The sequence below is a fragment of the Chiroxiphia lanceolata genome, chromosome 11, assembly GCF_009829145.1.
Source record: "Chiroxiphia lanceolata isolate bChiLan1 chromosome 11, bChiLan1.pri, whole genome shotgun sequence".
Taxonomy (NCBI): Eukaryota; Metazoa; Chordata; class Aves; order Passeriformes; family Pipridae; genus Chiroxiphia; species Chiroxiphia lanceolata.
Genome location: NC_045647.1, coordinates 18,777,003 through 18,800,445, shown reverse-complemented (window position 1 = coordinate 18,800,445; position 23,443 = coordinate 18,777,003). Strand labels below are relative to the sequence as shown.

General features: G+C 39.9%; 1 protein-coding gene and 1 long non-coding RNA gene across 5 annotated transcripts in view; one reads left to right on the top strand and one right to left on the bottom strand.

The window, feature by feature from the left end:
- LOC116792342 (sodium- and chloride-dependent GABA transporter 3) overlaps positions 1-17,888 on the bottom strand; it is a 100,178-nt gene extending 82,290 nt beyond the window's left edge. Inside the window, exons 1-5 of one of the 4 annotated variants that reach the window (XM_032699230.1) lie at positions 17,803-17,888; positions 16,855-17,085; positions 13,843-13,977; positions 13,523-13,663; positions 12,060-12,150 (exon numbers count right to left, since the gene is read on the bottom strand). In XM_032699230.1, coding sequence (XP_032555121.1) covers positions 12,060-12,150; positions 13,523-13,663; positions 13,843-13,977; positions 16,855-17,074 — 587 coding nt within the window. In that variant the 5' untranslated portion in view covers positions 17,075-17,085; positions 17,803-17,888. The other 3 variants (XM_032699228.1, XM_032699229.1, XM_032699231.1) reach the window with 3 other exon arrangements.
- LOC116792343 lies at positions 17,555-20,912 on the top strand. Its single transcript, XR_004359083.1, has 3 exons — positions 17,555-17,772; positions 18,588-18,663; positions 20,774-20,912. It is a non-coding gene; the product is annotated as an uncharacterized LOC116792343 (long non-coding RNA).
- The last annotated feature ends 2,531 nt before the right edge of the window (positions 20,913-23,443 follow it).

Sequence of the window (23,443 nt, the reverse complement as noted above, 5' to 3'; positions counted from 1 at the left end):
TACAAGCATGTGAAATGAACAGTGTGGGTGCCAAACTCTCACTGCAGGTCAACATGGGCTGATACTTCGACTTTTCTGAAAGTTATATATCCAGAAGTGGCAAGGGATACAGACCCTGTGCACTGTAAAAACATCTCTTTTTAAGGTTTCATGTAAACTCTGAAATAGAGAATATACCATCCACTTTCTAAAAGTGCTACAAATTATCCTGGATAGCTGCTTGTACTCTCCAGCCATCAGTTTTCAATGATTAGAAAGTATTTCAGCTTTTAGAAGATAATCTATAGGTTATACATTAAAGAATCTCCAAAAAATTTCTCTCAAAGTATAAGATTTAATTTCAGGAAATCCACTTAGTTCCACACTTGGCTTTTTTTCCCCTCAAAGCAGCAGACAGACAACTCCCAGTGGTCACATTAGCAAGGATCCTTCAGCTAGAGCTGTAGAGCTCTAAAATATTTACCTCTTACAGTATATTTAGTGTGACCTACACATAACACAATGAATTATTTCTAGTTGAGCCGTATTCGCTGCTATTCAGCCTGCTTCCTTCTTCTTAACTGTCTGAGAGGGCTGAATGTTGTTCCATTTATTACCCATTTCTGTGCATATTAAATGAAAAAGTAAGATTAAACTTTCCACTGCGGATTTTTGTCTAAAACTTGTTATTGTAAATAACAACCCATATTTCTTGTGTCAACCCTTGTCTCATTAAAGTCAGCACTTAAATTATCTGAATATAACGTGGCATTACTTAGCAGCTGCTGTGTAGATACGTATATTACCTTTTCCATTTTTATATGTGTGCATGTTTTTGTATATCTGTATGAGACACAGAGTGATGGATAAACACAGAACACCCCACTTCTGTAGCCATTCCTGACCTATTTTCCTTCAACCTCTTTCACTGAAGTCATGGCAACTTCTTCTTAACCAAGCCTGAGTGTTTAATCCTGTCAAATAACTTCTTTGTGCTGTTCCACTCACCTCTGCTCTAGAGTTTCTTGGTGCTCTCTCAATATATCCAATGAATCCTTCAGTCTTTTTGCAACTTTCCCTCTACTCATCTCTGAAGGAGTCATCCAGTGACAAAAATCTCTCTTTTTATTCACCTTGAGTGGCATAAATGAGCTCAGCACACAGCACCAGCTGCCAGCTGAGAGCACCCAGAAGAAATGGGTGCCTCTCAAAATTTGTGTTGAGCCTTTTAGACAGTCTGTAGAGCTGTATTTTCTCATGCACCATTGATTAAACCTTCATAATGAGAACTACAGACAGAAAATATTGCAAACATGAGCTTGTAAAACAGTCTTTCATAGTGAGCTGCTGGCTATAAACTCATGTAAAAAGTAATGGTAAGCTCTTATCTCTTCCACACAGAACAGGCCAAAATAAAACCACTGCCTGACTGGCAAAAAAATAAAAAAAAAATTGAAAAAATTACTCTGTAAACGTATTTCTCACAATCACTGGCCCTGTACTAAACCCTAGTTACAAAAAAAAACCCCTAAGACATGAAAAGAAGCAGGGGAAAAAGGCAATAAAGAAAAACTTCCAGGTCAAAAGAGAAAAAAAAGAAAGCTGCAAACAGACAGGAGCTATTTTGGGAGGTCCCAAATCCTTTGTTCACATTTATAGCTCCTGAGTCTTCATAAAATACCAGTTGCAAATTACAGTATGATTCTTAATTAAATTCAGGTAAATTCTAACGGTTCAGTTTTTCATTTACGAACTAAAACCAGTAGTTAGAGTTCAAATAATTAAACAATAGTTGTTGCAGGGACTTTGGAAAGGCATAAATTATTTCCCTTTCCACACAGAGGACAACTGTGTTTCAAGGCCTGCACTGATGGATATTCTGTAGCTTTTGTAAGAATTCCATGGCAGTATTTAGTGAGTCTTCCTCAGGAAGTCCTCCTGACACAGCAAAACAATTTTGCTGCTATATAAGAATGTAATGGAAAATAGTGAAAAAAATAACAAAAAAAAAGGGTTCTTCTTTTTTTGTTTTGTTGTTTGGGTTTTTTCCAGCCTGTGTTCACTCTGATTTTTTTGCACACAAGAAAATCTCTCCTTTAATTTGATTTCAAACCCCAAGCAACCACTCTTTCTGTTAATGCCCTGAATCTACAAAGCTGTACTTAGAAAACACTTTTAAAACGTGTCTAAACTTTTTTTTTCCTCTTGCAATGACACTTTTTCAAGAGCCAAAAATAGATAGAGGCTTTCTCAACTGCATGGAACTCTGTGCTTGACACAGTCCCCATGCTGAGATAGCCAAGAAGATGAATGTGACTGCTCTTTAATGTTGTTTTCAGTTACTTGAGTGGCTGTAAAATCTCTTGCAGCAAAGTCCTTCAGCTTCTCAATTTCAAGATGGGCAGAAGAAAAATCTAATGGGGAGAAAAATCTATATGGGGAGAAGAAAAATCTAATGGGGAGAAGAAAAATCTAATGGGGAGAAGAAAAATCTAATGGGGAGAAGAAAAATCTAATGGGGAGAAGAAAAATCTAATGGGGAGAAGAAAAATCTAATGGGGAGGAGAAAAATCTAATGGGGAGGAGAAAAATCTAATGGGGAGGAGAAAAATCTAATGGGGAGGAGAAAAATCTAATGGGGAGGAGAAAAATCTAATGGGGAGGAGAAAAATCTAATGGGGAGGAGAAAAATCTAATGGGGAGGAGAAAAATCTAATGGGGAGGAGAAAAATCTAATGGGGAGAAAAATCTAATGGGGAGAAGAAAAATCTAATGGGGAGAAGAAAAATCTAATGGGGAGAAAATCTAATGGGGAGAAAAATCCAATGGGGAGAAGAAAAATCTAATGGGGAGAAGAAAAATCTAATGGGGAGAAAATCTAATGGAGAGAAAAATCTAATGGGAAGAAAAATCTAATGGGGAGAAAAATCTAATGGGGAGAAAATAAATCTAATGGGGAGAAAAATCTAATGGGGAGAAAAATCTAATGGGGAGAAGAAAAATCTAATGGGGAGAAAAATCTAATGGGGAGAAGAAAAATCTAATGGGGAGAAAAATCTAATGGGGAGAAGCAAAATATAATGGGGAGAAAAATCTAATGGGGAGAAAAATCTAATGGATGCATTCTTGGACAGCTGAAAATAACAGGCTATTATTTACAAGGCCACAGGCACATTTAAAGGATTCCACAGGTATTGAAAAATATGTCTTGGAAGAGTTACATGCAATTTGTTTGCACATCTAGTCTTGCAAATCCAATTCCCACGGGGAACTGGGGAAGGAAACAGTTCCTGGAATGTAACTTTTCAGCTTGTCCTGTGCAAGACCTCTCTTCTTTAGGGGAGTTACAGGAGGGACTAATTGGTTTCAGGCAGCAAATGCCACCAACTGTATCGTGCTTTTAGTTTTCTGGATTTAAAGTTTGCTTAGACACTTGTAGGAGGCTGCAGGTAACTCACAGAGGAGGGGATGAGCTCGCTTTTTTAATTGCACAAACCCAAACATAACTGAAAGGAGGCCTTTCAGTAGAGGTTTTTTCTGATGTAAATAACAAAAAAAAAAGGTGATTAAAAAAAAAACCCAACTCAGAAAAACAAAGTAAACATAGAAAAAAAAAAGCAGATGGAAAAAAAAAAACCAAAAACAAACACAACAAACCAACAACTTATGAGAAACCAATTAAACCCCCAGCAAAGCCAGAAGAAACATGCCTGGTTATTTTGGCATGTGCTGCTATTGGCCAAACCTGTCATGGCACAACCAAGTTTTTGCTAATTTAGACCTTTGACTTTTTTCATTTTACCCCTGCAAGCAAATTGTGCTTTTTTCATGGAGTTCTTTCCTTATAATAGAAAAAAGTGCATATACAGATATATACATATCTTTAGACACACTTTCCTATGTTAATAACAGTAATAAAAATGTCCATAATGTTCCCAATTCTTAAAAAAAATAAATAAATTACCATTCTTCAGCAAAACTGAATGTCTAAGCCAGCAGCTTCTAAAGGTCAGTTTTTTAAGCACCTCACTCATCTCCCTGTGTATGTTTTCCAACTATGAGTAGATAATAATTTCATTGCTAGAACTTTTACAAGTCTGTAACTAAGTGATATTTTAAATAGCTCATGTATGATCTTTGCTACTTTCTATTTTTGGCCACAGTGCAGGCCAAAATTTTGCCATATTTTAATGTAAGAACCAACTAAATGCTACAAATTCCCAAAATGCACTTTAAGCAGTAGATAGTGAAATATTTCAGATATCACTCACAAAAAATTAACGGTATCATTCTAAATATCTAGGCAAATAACAGATTAAATTTGTTCATGGTACCTTCACAATCAAAGAAAGGTTTATTACTGCCTTAAGTACGTACAACTACTGAAAAGGAGTTGGTAACATTTTAGAATTACTTTTCCAAAACACGAAGTTGTCTCCTAACACCACGTTTTTATTATTTAAAACTTTCCATTACAAAATCCTACATTCAGATACAAGTGTATTTATTCAGACTTGTTCCAGACTGTTTAAACAAAGGGGGTTTTTTTATGATGATTAGCTTCAAAAAAGTTAATGGCAATTCTTGACTGCATAAGAAAATAATATTTATTGTGATAAGCTCACAGCCTTGTAGTTGAACTAAAAAGAAATGCACACATTGCCAACAGACTTCATCAAGAGATGGATGAAACCTTCCTGGATTCCTCCATAAAAATACTACAGAGCTGCATGTTTACTAACTTTGCATAATTTACAGAACATTGGGAAGAAGAAAACACTTGGAGGAGTGGGAATTAGGGAGACTGGATAAACTGGAGTGAGTCTGTCTGGACAAGGAGCCCAGGCCCTCACAGCAGCACACAGGCATGGGGAGAGGAGGAGGAGCAACGAGCAGATGGAAGAGCAGCCAAGGAATTTAGGGAGCAGAGGCAAACTGTTTAGGGAGCTAAGGCTGGAGACCAAGTGTAATTTTGGGAAGCAGTCAGCTGGCTGGATCAAGTGATCAGGACTGGGTGGCTGGAGGTGGGAAACAGAACTATACTTGACTTAGAGATAAGTCAGAAGACCATGAATTGCCCAAGAAAAGAGATTAAACTGAACTGCCCAAAGAAGGGGCAGCAGTGGGAGGCATATTTGGGAATGGCAGGATTGGATGTAATCGTAAGGAATGATGCTAAACTGGATAGTTGTGGTGGAAATGCCATGCAGGCATTAGCATGGATCAGGGATTAACACATCAACTGAGGAATTAAAATCAGCACTGAGATCTCTCACCCCTGGCCCAGCAGCAAGCTGGTGTTCAGGTCCCTCTGAAGAGACCTTTCCAAGAACTAAGGTTAGAAACGTGCAGAACAAAGAGTTGATTTCCATAAACTCAGAGAAGAGACCAGGACAGGAAACAGGCAAAAAGCTCAGCCCTCCTGCTGGAAACCCACCTTCCCTGCCCTCCTTTAGCCTAAAGGCTACAAGGAGAACTCCAGAGCTATTAAACTTCCTGCTGCTCTGCAGGAGGCTCAGTCAGAGTTATCCCTCCCTCCTGTTAGTGCTGGGTATGAACAGCTATTTCTTTGCCACAAAGCCTGAACTGGATGGTCTAACTATTAACTATTAACATACTGAGTATCAGAATAGTCTCCCCTCAATTATTCTCAGGTAACCTTTTCAATCTGAACCATCTCAATAAATACTGTGACAGTGAGAGAACGATCCTGTCCAATTCTAGTTGTGGCAACACCCTGAGAAGCCAGACATTAAATCCCAGTCCACACTCCATGATTATTTAACTATTATACAAGGCTGAGTGAGCTCAAGAGAAGACACCGAAGTTCCCAACCTGTACAGAACACGTTCAAGGAAGTGAAACATATATTCAATTTTTTGCCAACAAAATACAGAAAGGAGAGCTTTCTAAATAGTCACTAGAGAAAAGACAACAAAAATTGCTGCTTCTTTTTTTTTTAAACACTTAAATATTTATGCAAGTGTACAAAAAAACCGTTTTGTTTGGAATGAAATAGCAATTATTGTTTCAACCATGGTGTCTTCAATTAAGTAACTTTATATTAATATTTGGCAAAAGCTGATTTTTGTACATTTTCTTGTTCCTTTGTTGGAATAAAAATTGTGCAACCTTAATGCTAAAAAATTGTCTTGCCCACCCCCATGCTTAGCACTGTTACTCTCTCTGTAGCTCAGATCCCATTCTGTAAAATGGGAATAATTTGAACTTATTGAAATTTTGTGAGGATGAATGAACACGTAAATAATCAAGAAAACCATGATGGTACAACCACAGGCACCACGAGCACCCAAAGAAGCCTTGATTAAATTAATAACTTTGTTCATTTTCTTATGCTCTATCTTCTCCTTATTATTAGGTTCCTGCTCTGCTGACAAAAAGAACAAATATTGAATACCTGCACAGTGTTTGCTCCCTATCCATCCTCTAACAAGATCAAAGCAGATATGTTGACAAAATATTAGGCAGTCCTTCATCTCAAGATGATCATGTTCATAAAAGGTGTAGATTTAATAGAAATGATGTTGTGCAGTTTTATTTCCTAATACACAAATACTTGACTTCGCAATATCTAAGGTAATTTTTTTTCTCCACAGTAAAATTGCTATGTACAATATTCAATACAAAAAATCAAAAAAACATGGAAGTTCATCTTTCTGCTTCAGGGTTCATCCCTCGATGTAGAAGAAATCCACTTTGCATTTTGTCACCTATCCCATTCACTCCTTTCAACTGAGCTCAGGAAAAGTCAGTGATCTCGAGGCAAAACCAGATGAAGAGCTCACATGACTCCAAACAAAAAAGCAATTTTCACATGGCCTCTTATGAACTGAGCAGAAACAAGCAAGTCTGGCACGACTCAGTGTTCTACAAGACCTGCACAAAGGGCCTGGTTCTGAGGGGTGCTGGAGGTCTCTGGGTACTGAGCACTGCAGGATCAGGCTCAACTTGCTAATGACTTCTCCTAGTGTGGTGGGGATTAACCACAATGTGACTCCTGCACTCATTTGCAGCCTGAATGAAACAGGAAAAACCTCTTTTTGACTTCGCAAGGAATGGGTTTGTGCCTTTTCCTTTTTGCTGAGAACAGCCCCTTTTCTTTTCCCTAGACAAAACCAATGTTTTTTTTCTCAGTAGGCTTTACTTGGAAAGGCTAAGGATGTGTCACCCTCTCCAGAGAGTGACAGGCCAACAACTAGACCTTCTTTAACAGAGGACTAAGTTGTTGTTATACAGCCAATAAAAAACTATTGAGGTGGAATCAACCAAGGGTCCTCTTTCTGTCCAGCTCCTTTCCCAGGCACTGGAAACCTCAAATTCCTGACCATGGTGACAGACTGGAGTAGCTGCCAAAAGAGCACACAGACATGGTTGATGCCCCCCACACCTGCCAGGCAATTTCTTTTCCTAGGAAAGCAGAAAAAACCATGGAGCAGAGCATCCTCTCCTTTCTATTCTGTTTCCCAGGCTATAAATACATCCTCACCTAATGCCACAGCTCTCTTTCATTGGGCTGCTTTAACATATCAGGAATTATCAACACTGAAGCTGCTACTGTTAACTGTTTAATGTTTGGACACTAAAAATTCCACGTGCTGTGCCTAGAAACTATGATTATCACTTTTTCTTAGAAAATCCTTAAACAGTGGATGAGGGAAAAGCCATAAATGGGAGTCACAGGCCATTCTCTGAATGCTGGCACCAGTAAGAAGTGAAAAGTGAAGTTTCAGACTCTTGCCTGTCCTTTGGAACACAGCAATGGAGAGTTTGAAGAATAAGAAGTGAATTTTTATCAATTTAGCTGCTTACCTTAAAAAGCTGTACATGCAGATGGAACGTGAGACTTCTCAAGGCTACTGCTTTTGAATTATGGTAAGAAATCCTTAAATCTCCTAATTTTTCCCAGTTGTCAACACTGATACCAGTGGTCAGTGGCAAGTCTGCTCACATTTAAAACATTAACAGCGAGAGCCTTTTTTAAGTAGGAAAACAAGAAAAGAGTGTCCAAACTCCCAAACTCTGCCTGCTGCTCCTCCAGCAGGATCAGACCCTTTTCACTGGAGAGCTACAGACGAGGAGTTATCAACTACAGGCTCCTAAAAATATTTTAAGTTTTGAACTTGCTGCGTGTGCAATGAGATTCTTCTGAGCATAGCAAAAGGCATCCAGAACCTACTGCAGTATTTGTCTCTATAGTCTTTTGCTGTTTTTTTTAAACAAAGAACAATCCATCCAGGACAATAATTAAGTCTGTGGGTGACCCAGCTATCAAAGCAGGTGGAGAATGCTGAAGTATCAGAGGCAGCATCCTCTGTACAGACCTGAGGAAGGGGAAACTCTTGGTCTGCAGGCCAGAAAAGCTTCATGGTGCTGCAAAACATCCTCTCAGTCATCGCTGCACTTGGGTGAGATGATGCTCAGCTTGAGGAATAGATTTAGGAGCAACCAAAGCTACAGAAGCAAAAAAAGCTACAAATATTTCAGCAGAAAAGCTGAAGGCTTTGTTTGCAATCCCCAGCCCAGCTGAGGACTTGGATTTGCTTCCAGTCACGAATAAATAGGGGCTGAGTCTTATAGACTAGATAATAAAAAAGACACAGTAGCACTAGTTTAAAGAGAGAAGACTCCTTTTCAAAGCCAGAAATGAAGACATTCTTTTGGGCCTGGTGTATTCATTTTTGCACAGATAAAACCGAATCCATCTTGTTCCCCTGCACTTATATGATGTAAATTCCGTGTGATACACAGCAACCTGTGCATCCCTCAGCATTGGGAACTCTCAGACTGACACCATCCAGCTTCAAAGCAACACACAGCACTGCTAAAACATGCACTGGGTAATTACTGAGGCTCCCCCAAGCATTTTTCTTGTTAGGTTGGGTTTAATTAAAAAAAACCTCTGAAGATATGGTAACTACTGTAGGAGACTGTGGTAACTATCAAAGGAAAGCTGTAACATCAGCCTGGCAGTTTACAAATGCAGTATTGAGTCCTACATGTAAATGAGCTCCCGATTCAGTAAGTAAATAGGATCACTATTCACAATAATTACCACTCTAATCCACAGATTAACTCAAGATTGGATGGTAACAGATAAAAACAAAAACAAAAAACAAACAAACAAACAAAGAATAAACAAAAAAAAAACCACAGGAAAACACCATTAAAAAAAACAAAAAACAAACAAACAAAAAAAAACCCAACAACAACAACAACAAAAAAAACCCACAAAAAAACCCCCAAAATAAACAAACCCAAAAAGCCACAATTTTTTTTCCCCAAAAGCTGACCCCTCACACAATAATTTGGCTGTATATGGCCACAGCTTAGAGAAATCTCAATTGCAGCCTTGGCATGGCAGAGAGCAAAGTGTAAAGGTTCTGAATTCTACGGTTGTTCAGAAGAAATCCAAAGCCTTCCCTCTTCCCCTCACGGGCACCACCTTAATTACTGCTAAGGAACCCGGTGGTTTATGCAAATGAACTCAGTTCTGGGATTGGGGATTGAGGATTCTCACACACTGTCAACAGGAGCTCTGAAAATAGCAAAGAGCAGATGCTCAGTGCAGTCCACACGAGCACCTTTCCTCTTGCTATTTGTTTCAACAGGTCTTTCAATAAATTTACTGCTCCAAAAATCAGAATTTATGAAGTAGTAAAGCAACGTGACAGGAACAAGACCTCTGGCTAAGTGAAATAATATTGCTGGTAACACTTATCTACAGATGAGAAGATGATTTTCTGGGCAAATTAACTAGTCTAGTTTACTTTATATTAATCCATACATAAAAACCTCCACTGTGGAGGTTTATTATTTATATCTGATATTTAAGACACATAATTAATTTCAATCTTCTCTTAATTCTGATTAGCTATTTTAATGCAACATGAGTCCTGACACTTATTAAAGCTCATTCTCAAACTAGTGTGTCATATCTATTTTAAATTTTGAAGCCATTCAACGTCATACCTACTTCAATTTTAACAAGGCAAGTAATTTTCTCAGCAAGAAAGGACTACATTTATTTTCTAAGGGTGAAAACTGGGTAACTTCAGTTTTGCTTGGAGAAAGTAGATAAGTTTAATACCTTAAGCTATTTTAGCCAGCAGGCTGTTAGTATTACGAAAAGTTTGTCCATAGCACAATAAAGAAAGAAGTTCCAAATAAATGACAAATTATTTTGTTTACCTTGTCTTTTTTTTTTTATTTTTTATTTTAAAAGTGTAGGAGTATATATACACAAGACTGTAAAACAAGTTTGAGAGAAGACTGAATCTGATTATCCCTTCTAGTTTCATAAACCATTCCTAACTTCTCCAAAATCAGGCAGGCATATATGCCCCAAATTTTAAGGATTTCAACTCCACTGTAATTTGCATTCAAGTTTAGCTGTAGACTCATGTTTGGCTTCATTTTTAGAGGACTCTAAGAAGGGACATGCTTAAAATGTATTTGTATGTGCATCAAAATAAACTGACATAGGAATTTAGGCAATCCAAAGGTGAACACTGACAAAACCCCACAAAACCCTAGAAACATGAGGAGACAAAACTTAGTCTGTGCCCTCTATATAATTTAATTAAATGTTGCTTCCTCCTCTGGAAAACTGGAGTTACCATTCAGTGGCTGAATTGTGAATATTTTTGAATGAGCAAAAAAATACAGCAGGTAAATTATGTTAGTACTGGAGAAAATACTTTCCTCATTTACTCTAATTATATGAAACATTAATTCAAGTTATCCTAAAGAGCCATAAGATATTTTTGGTACAATGATGAAGTCATAGCAATAAAAGATGTCCCCTGAGAAACTCTTATTTATTCTGAAACATTATCTAGGAAGTGGGTAGAGTTGATATACTTTGATTTAATAGTTCAAGTGTGTTCAGATTATTGAAAGTTTTAACAGAAAATGAAGTTACAATTTTACCCAGAGAGTTTATGCCTCTTTCATATTGTTCAGGTTTAATTTAGTTTTGGGATTTTTTTATTTTATTTTTAAATAAAACAGTATTATTTACTATAGCAACACTTACTGCCCATGAAGGCTAAATTAACTGATGTAGCAAGACAAAAAGGTTCAGAGAGAGACAATAGCACATGCCCACATTCAAGGTAATTGTGTCAATGTACAGTTCCCCCCTTCAAGGGCACTCTTAATTCTTGGTTCTTTCAAAGTGTAGCTGTTGCTGTCCTGAACATAAAACAGAGCTCTAAACATACAGCCTTAGATTAAGGCTCTGTCTTAACAACAAAATTAATAGGTCCTCAAGAAATTCTAGTTACCCAGAATTGTGTGACACACGTTAAATTGTGAGATCATTGAGTATTAAAAGTAACATTCCATTTCTGTGACTGTCTGAACACACACTGTGCCCTGCAAGAAACAAATATGCTACTGAACTGCATTGATTAAATATTTATAGTGAGAAAAAAAAAAAAACCCCACCACAAAAGCAGACCATGCTTTGCAAAGATATACTTTTCTTCTAACAGTCTAACTAAAAATCAGAATCCAGGAGACACGAGATAGTTAAACTCTCCCATTATTCCAGCTGAATAACTAACACTTACATAGTGCTTTAAAATATAATGAGATGCAGAAGAGAAAGTATTAGACAGCTGAAACAAGGATGAAGATGCAACTCTCAAACTCTTAAGAAACATTCGGAAAAAAAAAAAAATTACAAAAATATTTTAAATCCTCCTCTTTTTTTTCACCTCTGCCTCCTCATTAGTATGGGTTTGAGGCTCTTTCCTCCAGCAGCAGGAGCCAAGCTCCCGAGCAAGTGGCACACTTTGTTCTGTGTTCTTTCAGGATATGGAATTCCTTTCCTTGTAGAAAAAAAAGAGTTAAAAAAAAAAACCCCTCCTCTAAAAAAAAAAAAGAGTTAAAACCCCTCATCCTGACTCTCTTTGGCTGTATAAGAAAATTTCCAAAGGAACTCACATCACTTAAGTGCCATAATAGGGTTACAAGGTATCTAATCCAGTGTAAACAACTGAGTTATTGGAAGATAACGGATAGACTGATCAAACATTAAATTCATGTGCACTTACTCCCAGAATTCCATCACTGGAGAAGTGGCATTTTGTAAAGAGACTTGACTGCAGTTGCTCATGTTAAGTTTTTGAAATTCCACACAGTTTTCTATAAAAGAACAAAAAAAAAAAATGTTTGTTATATTGACGTGCAAGTACATCTTTTCTTGTTCGTGCACCTTGTGAAGCCACCATTCTACATTTGCTGCACGTGTAACACTGTGCTTTGATCACCAGACCACAGGCCTATCCCAGAAAAATATCCATGACCACTCTCCTGTACCACTTCCCAAAGGCACATTTCAAGGGCAAGGGCCAATAAAACCCCTCAGGCAGAAAGATGTGTTGAGGAACTGAGGCAACGGATTGGGAATTACAGCATATTCCAAATTCAATGGCTTATGGCAACAAATGGCTTATGGAGCGTGGCCAGCAACAAGCTTCCACTGTGCCCTAATATGGCAAGTGAATAATTCCTCTGGCTTTTTATTATTATCATCTCTAGCACAGAGAAGGGAGGCCAAAGCAGCTCAGCATTGCTGAGTTGACGTGTCGTGTTTGAACAGCCAACAGCATTGGCCAAGCTCCTCTGCTGGGTTGCCAGAACTGATACCAAAGCCTTCCACATCCATTGGGCCCAAGACTAGTACCCTAACACTAACTGCAAGATTTTAGGCAGTTTCAGGTGTGCTCAAAAGCCATGATAATGGCCATTTAACAGAAAAACATGAAAGCCAATTGGTATGTGGGTTGAAATAGGAGGGCGATATAAGGAATAAATACACAAACTTCAGGAATAATGGAAATAAGGGCATTGGTAGGCAATCCTCCCCATAGGTGTTTGTGATCTACAAATGCAATAAGCAGAGAATTACACATAAAAATATCAATGAAAGGAGACAGATGTAGAGCCCTGTACTGCAAACCCTCACAAACACACAGCTCATCGTTCATGCAGGAGGCTACTTTGCATGCTGTAAGAATTATGTATGCAACTAAATTTCCAGAAGGAGCTTGATGAGCATTTTCCCTCAACATCTGGCATTTAAAAGAGCAAATCCAAAGATCCACATCTAATATTTTTCTCTCCATTCAAATGCCTCCTGATTTCATTAGAGTGAAAGAGCAAGATTGCAACCTGTCATCAGGTCCGTCACTGCAGCAGAATTCACTCCCTGAATTTAGGGAGAATAGGTATGATTGCAAATGAGAGTCTTGGGATTTAGCCAGAATATCTTACAGAATAAAAAAATCCAAAATCTTCTTCTTCTGCAATATATTCTACAGAAACAAATGTTTATACAATGACCTAAACCAAAAGGTATGAGTAAGTGTTCATTCCAGGTTTCCTTTGTCATGGGATGTGATTGGCCCATTTGCAGTGACTTTTCTACAAGAATAGTTTTGTTCATGGCATTTTAATGTATTGATCAATTATTTGGAAGGTTTTTGTATAGGGATAATCTCCACTTAGGTCATACCTGTATTCCATTCATGCCCACAGGTAGCCCAGGGAAGTTCTGTAGTAAAGCAGTTAAACAAATAGAAGATAGCCCATGCTAAAATAATGATGTAATATACATTTAGGTGTGCCTCTATCACTTGGGTAGCATAGCCAATGCCTAGAGAAAAAAAAAAATAAGTAAGTGAGACATGAGAGAAAACTCCTGCTTTTCAGGTAATTTAAAAACAAATGTTTAGTTTTTTAAATATATCTTAACTTCGATTTTGATACAATTTATTTCATTTTACTTCAAGGTCAACGCACTCTTTTGCAGTAGAACACAGAAGTGTTTGTTACCTTCAAAGAGAGGGCAAACTTTCCTCCAGCATGTAATGCCTCCTTCACTAGTGAACTGTCCCAAGGCCGTCTCCAGGAAAAATACTGGTATTCCACAGCAAATGAAAAAAACCACATATGGGATGAGGAAAGCGCCTACAAGGGAATATTGAGTGGGTGTTGGTTATAACGAATGCAGCTCCTTGACAACTGAGTGAGAATTCTCCTAGTAAAGGAAGGATCATTTAGCTCTCTCTCAGGCATCAAGCTGACAGTGCAGGAAGCGTTTGCTCCTGGCCCCAAATATCCAAAGTTGACCTGTAAGCCAATGTCTTGGACTAAAAAAGGCCAGATCAAAGTTCCTCAGCATAGACTAAAGTCTGCTCGTGTGTCTCTCAAACACTGAAAAGATTACAGTCTTGCTCAGCCACAAAGTTCTGCACTGATCATCAACCACATCAGTCTACACTATCTTCGCTTCCTTGCTTTTCCCAGGAAAGAAGGAATGAAGAAATTAAATCCAAGAAGTCATTTGTATATTATTTACATAAGCTTGATGATAAAGATTATGGAAAAGGAACAGACTGTAGAACTACTTATAAGAGCAGGAAAGCAGGATTTTGCCTGATCAGCTAGAAACATTAATGTGAAATTCTAGGGAAATAACAAAGCATCAACAATTCTGTCAGATGCCCCCAGCAAACTCCAGTATAGCTTATGAACCACATCAAAACTCAAACACAACCAGTAACAACTGCTGTGCTTTAGTCACCTTGATTAGAAAGTTAAGACAACTAAAACCAGTTGCTTTTACTAGCTGTTTGTTTCTTCAGAGCCAGCACGGCACCAGAGATCTCTTCACTAGGAGTCTCTTCCCTCAGCTGGGAAATTTTCCTGTAGCTGAATCTCATCTGCCTCTCAAGCAATCCATGAGGAGTCCTTATAGCTAAGGACTGGAGTCCTTACAGCTAAAACATGACTTCTCTGCAGAATTTACTGTGCATATTGTTTTGAACAAGATCTGTATAGGCCAGGTGAACTGCTGGCCAGTATCACAGCCAGCTCACAATCACAGTGAGTTTAACATGGCAACTTGTTGAAATCCAAAGTATTTGCTTTGACTGTTTTTCCAACACTGTTCTACTGCAGGTATGCATCATGAAAATCAGGTTTCCCAGCTTGTAAAAAGATCTTATTCCAAGAAATATCGAAATCCAATAAAAAGAAAATAATTTTCCTAAAATCTCCAGATAAATTTCTACAAGAATAACCTAAAATTATAGAAGCTTATGCTTACACAGCCTGTTAGGACTCAGAGGAAGTGCCAGAGGGAGGTCAGAGCTCCCAAGTTCCATACTAGAGCTCCTAGGTTTGTTCTGTATCTAGCAAGTTATTTCATGACTAGCTCATGTATTTTACCATTGTCTTCACTTACCACACACTAAGCAGTTTGGTGCATCAGATGTAAACACTGAAAACAAACTCTGGTCTAATTCCACCAGGGCACTCCAGAGAATTACAAAGCCACAGGTCACAGACCAAGCCTTCATTGAATAAAACTGGTCAATGGCAAATTCCCCGAGGTGCCAGGACATGACCAATTAGATCACACACACTAATTCTATTCTTGAGGAATAGAGCAGTGATTCAATATGATATTTGAGTGCATACTTTATCATCAAATAACCCAAAACCATGATTAGAATTCTTCCTCCCTAATGTTAGAGCCTTTAAAAATGACAGCATCACTTTTGGACAAGGTAGCACATAACCTACAAATGGACATGGAAAGGTGGCTGTGTGGACAAGAAAATGACACACCAAAAATACATTTCTATTTTTTCCTCTTCCAAAAGTTCTCTGGGAACACTTTGACAATCAACGAGAAACTGTCCTGTATATCATAGCCAGCATATTAATATTTATGTACTAACAGCAGTATTTGGTAACATCATTCTGGAAAGAGGTGAACTCCTGCTATCTTAGTTTTGCCCAAGTACAGCTATGTAGAGAAGGCACTGCAAACAAACATATCTTCCACAGCATTATTAGTCTTAGAGAAACAGCAGACAAGATGGGCCAAAACCATGCCTGAATTCGGACAAGGAGGAACAGGGAAAATACATTTAATGCAGCATTGTTAGCGAGGAAACCCCTCATGGGACAGATCTTTGCATCTCAGCCACTGACATTCAATTTTCCTCCCAGCCCGTGTGGTTACACTCACACTGCCTTAAGTGGGGAGAATGTTGAACCCAGTCCACAGAATTCTAAACTGAGTTTTTAATTTACTTTTCTTTCTTCATTGCTTCATAAGTCACAGATGATGTGCTTATTCTCAACTATCATATATCTTACACAGTTTGTACTTAACTATGACCAATACATGCCACGTGGTCTTACTTCTGTACAAGTTAAGTCTGCTCTTTTCTCTCTCAAATAACATTCATATTTTAAATTTATTAGGGTTTGCTCTCTTCTTTGAGCAACCATCAGTTTTGACATCTTCCCCTACCTTACTGTAGGAACTGGGGAAGCACTGAGGAAGAAAACAAGTACACCGAGTAACAAAAATTTCTACATGATGAAGAATTTCGTGGCCTTATCAGAAAAAACATGCATCTTCTCCAAAGTATTCTGCTTGAAAAATAAACTGTTACATTCTTTCCTGTGTCAGACAAACTTATTGAAGTATGCTTGGGTCTGTATTCCCATGTAGAAGAAAACACAGACAGTGTTACTCTAAGGGAACACTGGCTTCTTCTATATTAAATACCTCATGAAAAAAAATACAGCAATTTACTAACGTAAAAGCAACTCGTAAAAGTAACCCACACAGTGTTTCTAGAAAAGGAAAGAGAAATATGATTTTTTTTCTTAGTTGTCAGATGTTTTACACTTCCCTCTCTGCACATATGCTGAAACCTTGAGCTCGTATCTCTTCCTAGCGTAATAAATCACTGCAAAGCGTCCTTAACTGTTTATTTCCCACGTTTAGGGGGAGCAGTAAATCAACATATGATGCCATCTTACCTCCTCCATTCTTGTAGCAAAGATATGGGAATCTCCATACGTTTCCCAACCCAATGATCTCCCCTGCCACAGAAAGCACAAATTCAACTTTATTGTTCCAGTGACCTCTTTCATGAACTTTCTTATCGTTGCTGTGGACGAGGTTGGTGCTTGAGGCTTCCGGGTCCAAAGCATCTTCTGGCTTGCCATTAATTATAGGAATAGTCTTTTCAGCTGTCATGTCTTTTCAGCCTTGGGGAGAACAAAAGGAAAATACACAGATGTTCTGAGACACTTGCTAGTACTAATCTTCAGTGACTAAAGTCTCTCAGCATGTCATTGGCACCCATGTAAATTGGCAGGTGCAAGTGAAGGAAGCTGGAAAAGTTGTAAAGCAGGCAAAAAAGGAAAAGATGGGGGGGGGGAAAGAAGCTTATATAGAAGAGAAGGAGTTGATTTCCAAGTTGAGACAGACAACTTAGGAGAGGATAGTGAAGCCTTTCAAAAATCCCTCCCCAAGCAAGGATCCCAGCTTGACCAACCTACCAGAGGACAGAGATGATCCGCACCTTGCGGGCACCCAACTGAGAGCAGAAGCAGACGGGGATGTGGAGGAGGGGGCCTGGACGGTTCTGGCCTGTCTGGAGGAGCAGGGGAGCTCCGGGACTACTCACCCAGGGCTCTGCCCGTGCCTGCGCGGCGGGGACAGGGGCCGGCGGTGGCTCAGCGCTGCGCTCCGCGCCGATCGCCCGAGCTACCGCGCTCCGCTCCGCAGCACGGAGACACGGGGCGGCACGGGCGGCAGGGAAGGCGGGGATGAGGCGGACGGCGTTAGGATACCGAGGGAAGCTCGCCCTGCCCGGCCCGGCGGGGGTAGGATGCTCCCCACTCTCGCTGCAGCCGGGATTTGCAAATGCTCAGCCCTTCCCCGGAGCGACGGTATAACACCCGCCTCCCCCCTCCGCCCACCTCAGGCTGTCCCGCCAGCTCCCCCCTCCTCCTCTTCCTCCTCCTCCTCCGCCGCCAGCATCACCAGCCGAGCATCCCCAGCCTCCGCTCGCCCGCCCCGCGGGGGCCAGCCGGGGCCGAGCTCCCGGCACTTCCCAGCCCTGCGGGTGGTTCCCGGTCCTGAGGGCGGTTCCCGGCGCTTCTCCTCTCTCCCCCGAGCCGGGGCTGTCCCGCATGCGGCGGGGGGGGTGCGGTGTGGCCGTGCGGGAGCGCCCGCCCCGCACCTGCGGCACCGCAGGGCCCGCCCGGCCCGGCCCCCGCCGCAGCCGCGGGTGGGATGGGGGGTCTAGCGCAGGCCCGGCGGGGGAAAAAAAGGAACCCGCCACCACGGATGACACCAATTTCAGCTGGAAAGGGCTGGGGAGGGGGAAGGAGGAGGGGGAGGGGTTGAGGGACAGACGGGATAAAAAAGAAACCGAAGGGGAACATTCGGAAAGTGTGGAAACAATGTGGGCGCTTTCCAGTTACACTAGGAGGAAAATGCAGAAGAGCAGCCCGTGTGGGCACTTCTAACCAGGGTTTGGCTTAAAATTCAAGCGAAATAAGTCTAAAAGAGAAGCAAGAATAGGAGGATACTTCCTCCTATGCATACAAATTGTTTTGTTTCAGGTTAAATAAAACGTCTCAAAGAAAGAGGTTTTTTACCTGTTAAACCCCGCACGCCCTTTTATTTTTGTAGTTCTCTCATTTCCAGCCCAGGTTTCTCAACCCAAACTAAATACCTCTTCTGTTCTTCGTCTCTGCAGCTTCTCCTTGGCAAATGGCAGGACCAGAGGCAGGTTCCAGGTTCAAATCTTCCCTTGGATCCACACTAAGTTGCAGGTACAATCACCAAGGCTTTGCTCTGCAACTCCAGGAGATGCACTTCGGAACACAGTCTCCTAAATCTGGGATTCCATTTAGGCATGCTGGAGAATGCTGTCCCAGAGACAGCCTGCTCTTCCATGTGAATTCTCTCCCTCTTCCCCTACATCCCCATGGACTTTTCACCCTGCTAGGAAATCCGTTTACCAGCGCTTAATGGAAGACCATGGAAAGATTCTCATGGATAGATTTTATATTAACTTGAGCTGACTTTGGAACCTAGAGCTGGATCATACCCTGCTTGTACGTGTAGCCTCAGAGTGTTTATCACTGAAGCTCCCACTGTGGTTTAAGTTTTTAGAATTTTGCTTGTAAGCTATACATGTCACAGGCGTGGGCGCTGGGGCCTCACCCTACATTCTCTGTCAGCTCTCACATAAACTCTTGCACCTAACAGGTGCAGGATGAGGCTTTTCCATTTCTTCTTCATACCAACATATATAGCACCAGTCAAACCTGTATGGTGAAATGAAAGACTGCCAGAGTTGATAAAACTGCAGAATTCTGATTTTGTTTTTAAAGCATTCTTCCCAGAGATATCATTAACAGGGCTTGATTCTGGGTGGGGCTTTTTGTGGCTTGTCTTTGTTTTTAATGCAGCTGGTATTCAATAATTGAGGATGGAATAGATCAACTTTTTCCAACTGGCTTTGCACAAATCAAACTCAGCTTTGAGGGGTTTTTTTTTGTTGTTTTATTTTCTCTCCCCCTTCTTCCTTTAGTTTTCAGCAGGGATCAAAACAGACACTGCTTTTCTGTATTCCAGCCAGGCTTAGCAGGCTCAACAGGAGACACTTAAACATCAAAGCTAAAACTGAATTCTCATTTCATTCCTGTGAGTAATTCTAAAAATGGAGGCAAGCTAAGGGACAGTAAATATTTGACTGATGATCCAATACAGGGGAGAGACCAGTCTTCTTCAAATAGACTAATGATACCAAATTGAAGGGTCCTGCTGCAAAGGACAGTCTATAGGCAGATGAAAAAGGTGTTTAATGATTTGTTCAGTATTTGAGAAGTTTAATTCCTGTTGTCAAGTGTTTTATCAACTGCTGTATTCTTGCACTGTTTCCCATTCAATCTCCCACCAACTGAAGTGTTCATGGAAGTAATTGTTAGCTGCTGATCTTTGTGAACACTTCGATGAAATGCAGCACCTTATTTGCAACAGAAAACTTCACACATTTTAGAATGGTTTGATAGCCCTGGGATTTTTTTTAATTATTATTCTGGTGGAGTCTTCTCTATAGCAATGAAAAAAATTCTCTGGATTACAGGCTATGTCTCAGTTCACTCCCTAACTGATGTGTGTCATGCTCCTCATCATGAATTCATGCCTGCTTTTCCAGCATGTTGGGAGACCTGCATGTGACCTGCAATCAGAGCTCAGCTCAGGGATGGGATGACAGCAACCTTGGAACTGTAAGGCAGGAGACCAATAACCACCAGTATCAGAAAGTTGTTACTAGTAAAAACAATAACTACTCCTAAAACATCAGTACACTACCTAAAACATAGAAGGACCTGCAGTCTCACACATCAAGTATTCCAGTTATGTCCAAGCAGATTCCTTCTGCCTTGTCTGCTCCTCATAATGGAGCATCAGTTCTGCAGGAGGCTTTAGGAGTGTTGCCCCCAGCCCACTCACCACAAGTTTCCTGGCCATTCCTTTCAGGCCCCACAAAGCAAATGCTGTGCCTTAACAAAGCAATTCAAGTTCTGCTTTATTCAGGTTTGTCTCCACACGCCCAAGGAAAACTTTACAACTCTGTGCAGAAAGCACGGGGGTGGGAGTGGAAATCAGATGTTTCTACTTGGTGCTGTGAAATACCAAATGTTTTAAGGCTACATTTATTTAGATTGTAAATTGAAATTAATAGAGATAGGGGAATTCATGTCTAGAGTAACATGAGAAAACAAACTCCAAGAAAAGCCATGTTCCCACAGGATTCTGACAGGATGCTAAAACACGTGGCTCAGATGTACATAGATATTCCCAGAGGAATAATCACTCTATCCAAGCCTCTTGGGTTACTTCCAGAGCTCATATTAATTTGTTCTGTTCTAGGATTTCTACCTGGTCCATACTTTGAAGACACAAACACACAGCATGGAAATACCAACACAGGTAATAGAGAGATCAATGCAATGTTCACACAAGTGATTAATGGCAGCAAAAGTATGTGATACAGCTTTGGAAATTAAAAACCTTGGCCTTGGCTCCATTTCTTCTCCTTATTGTAACTCTTCTGTGTTGTTTCTGCAATTCAGAACCCTGTGACAGTATAATTGAGGGAAGGAGGGAACAACAATCCTCTCCAGAATTAAAAAACTTCAGTTTAGATTTGATGTAAGCAAAATCTGCACAAGCCTTTATACAATGACTTCACAAAGTTGGACTCTTCATGGGTAAATAGCTACACAAAAGCAAAGAAATACAATAAGGATTTCATTAGTGATAACAATCTGACACAATATTTTAGATCAAAAGCCTCAAATCACAAAGCAATTTGTGAACACATAAGATGCCTTTAGCTATTCTGTTACAGAATGGACTACAGTCACAAAGCAATTGGCTGTCTGATTTGTGCCTAATCAGTTTTCTGCAAGGAGAAAAAAGATTTATTTGTTGTAGATAACTTTAAGTAAAGCAACAACTGATTGTTGGGCTTCTATTTAGAAAGCCTTAACCATTATCCTTGTAGATATCTCTCTACTTAATTTATTGCCTGTGCCACACAATGGTTGAAATCCTGAATTTAGAATTGAAGGGAGCAGCAAAAATCACTTTTTCATCTATTGATGTTGCCCTTTGGGGGCCTTTTCTTGTCCCTTGCTGTCAGTCTGAGATCCATATTTTCTTTGCTACGTGTATTTTATCTTTCAGTATCTTGAGCTTCCTAAACATGAGTTTTGCAGAGAGCCAGCACTTGGACAGAACCCCCAGTAGTGAGGTTTATGCACAGCTTCCAAGAGTAAGCAGTCACCTCTGCAACTGAATCAAGACCTTGGAAGCATCTATAAATGACAGCACTAAACCAGAACACACCTGTGGAATGATGCTTTAATGTTACTTACAAACGACACCAAATAAAAAAATACCAATTAGACATCTCAGAAGAACTAGATACACACCACCACAAAACTGTCTTCCCCCTAACAGCTATAGTCAATCATCTTTCCAGATCAGAAACTGAATTTGCAGTCTTCATGCAGATATAAGTGTCATCAGCACATCTAACTCATAACTATTGAGAGGTGTTACAACCTGGAAAAGGAGTGAACTCTGAGAAGAGTCTGTGCTCAGATCCTCTGGACGTATTTTCAACTATATTTGTACTAATATACTACTTTGTACTAATAAAGGTACTCAGTGAATAACGTCAGAATATAATTTGGATTATAGATGCTCTCTGCAGGCACCTAAAGTCCTTTATCTCATCCCAGACATTCTTTCTTGCTGCATAAGAAAGTGGGCATTACTTTGTACACTGTACACTCCAGGTTTATCTGGGAAGGCTGCTGGGATTCACAAAGTTTAAAAAATTTAACTTTAAATCCACACCTCGTGTGGGAAAGGGTGACCCTGACAGGAAGAAGCATCTCCCACAAGCCCTAAGTAGTGCTCCAGTGCACTTCTGTACAAACAGCCCACCTGGCCAAACTGGATTAATCCTGGAATTTCACACAACCTGGCTTGGGTTTCAGGCTTTAGGCTGAGCCTGTAGCACAGTAATTAAAAAAAAAAAATATATATTTTCCAGCTTGTAGATGAAACTAATCATCAATAGCTAAAGTAAATAAACATGGAAGTGTAAATATTTTGCAGTTAATTTCTCCTGTCCTGATTCAACAGCTCAGTATGATCACCTATAGACAGTGTTTAATCTTCAAGGTCCAGTGCAGGTCCCTCCCAAACATGGTGACCTGTGCAATACTCATGTTCAGTGAGGGGTGGCAGCAACGCTGCACAGTCTGGCAAATGTCATTTTAAAATACCTTAGAAGGAACAACAACAAGTTACCCTAAGAAATGCAATCTTAAGATGTGAATGAGGGAGTGGTTTGGTTCAGGTTTAGACCTGAAACAGGAGAAAAGCTCCAAAAGACAGGTCAGCCTATAAGGAAGATGATTTACCTTTCCCACTCCGAGGTAAAATAATAAGAAATACATATTACCCCAAAAAAATTTCAACTCAATCACATTTTTTATTTTTGGTATGTCCTTGAATAAAGTGTAACATCAATGTATTGCTTCGAAATTAAAAAAAAAAGAGGTCCCATATTTCCAGAATATTTCCTTTATTGAAGTCTCTGCCTGAAGCTGAATGTCAGTAAAGTAATTGTCTGAATAATATTGATCAGCTCTCATCATACATGCCCTATCACATTCAGTATTTCGCTATATTTTAGCACTGTCAGCATTTAAGCACTGGAACAGGAGTTTAAGTAGTGTATGTTAAGTTCCCTGAAGCAGCCCTAGGATATTCCTACAGACACTGTGCTACTGCAACTGCTCTGCCACATAAATTACATATGACAACTTGGACTAACTCAGCAAACAATCCTTTCCTGAGCCGTCTGCTGGCACATTGCTAATTAAAAATTAATTGCCTTCAACAAGGTTCCTGCAGAGCAGATGATGTGATACTGAAGATGTTTCAGCCAAGTTGCATTTCTGTGCAGTGTTGAAAAGTATACAAAGATATTTTTTTTTTACTGCTTTGTTTCTTGCCATT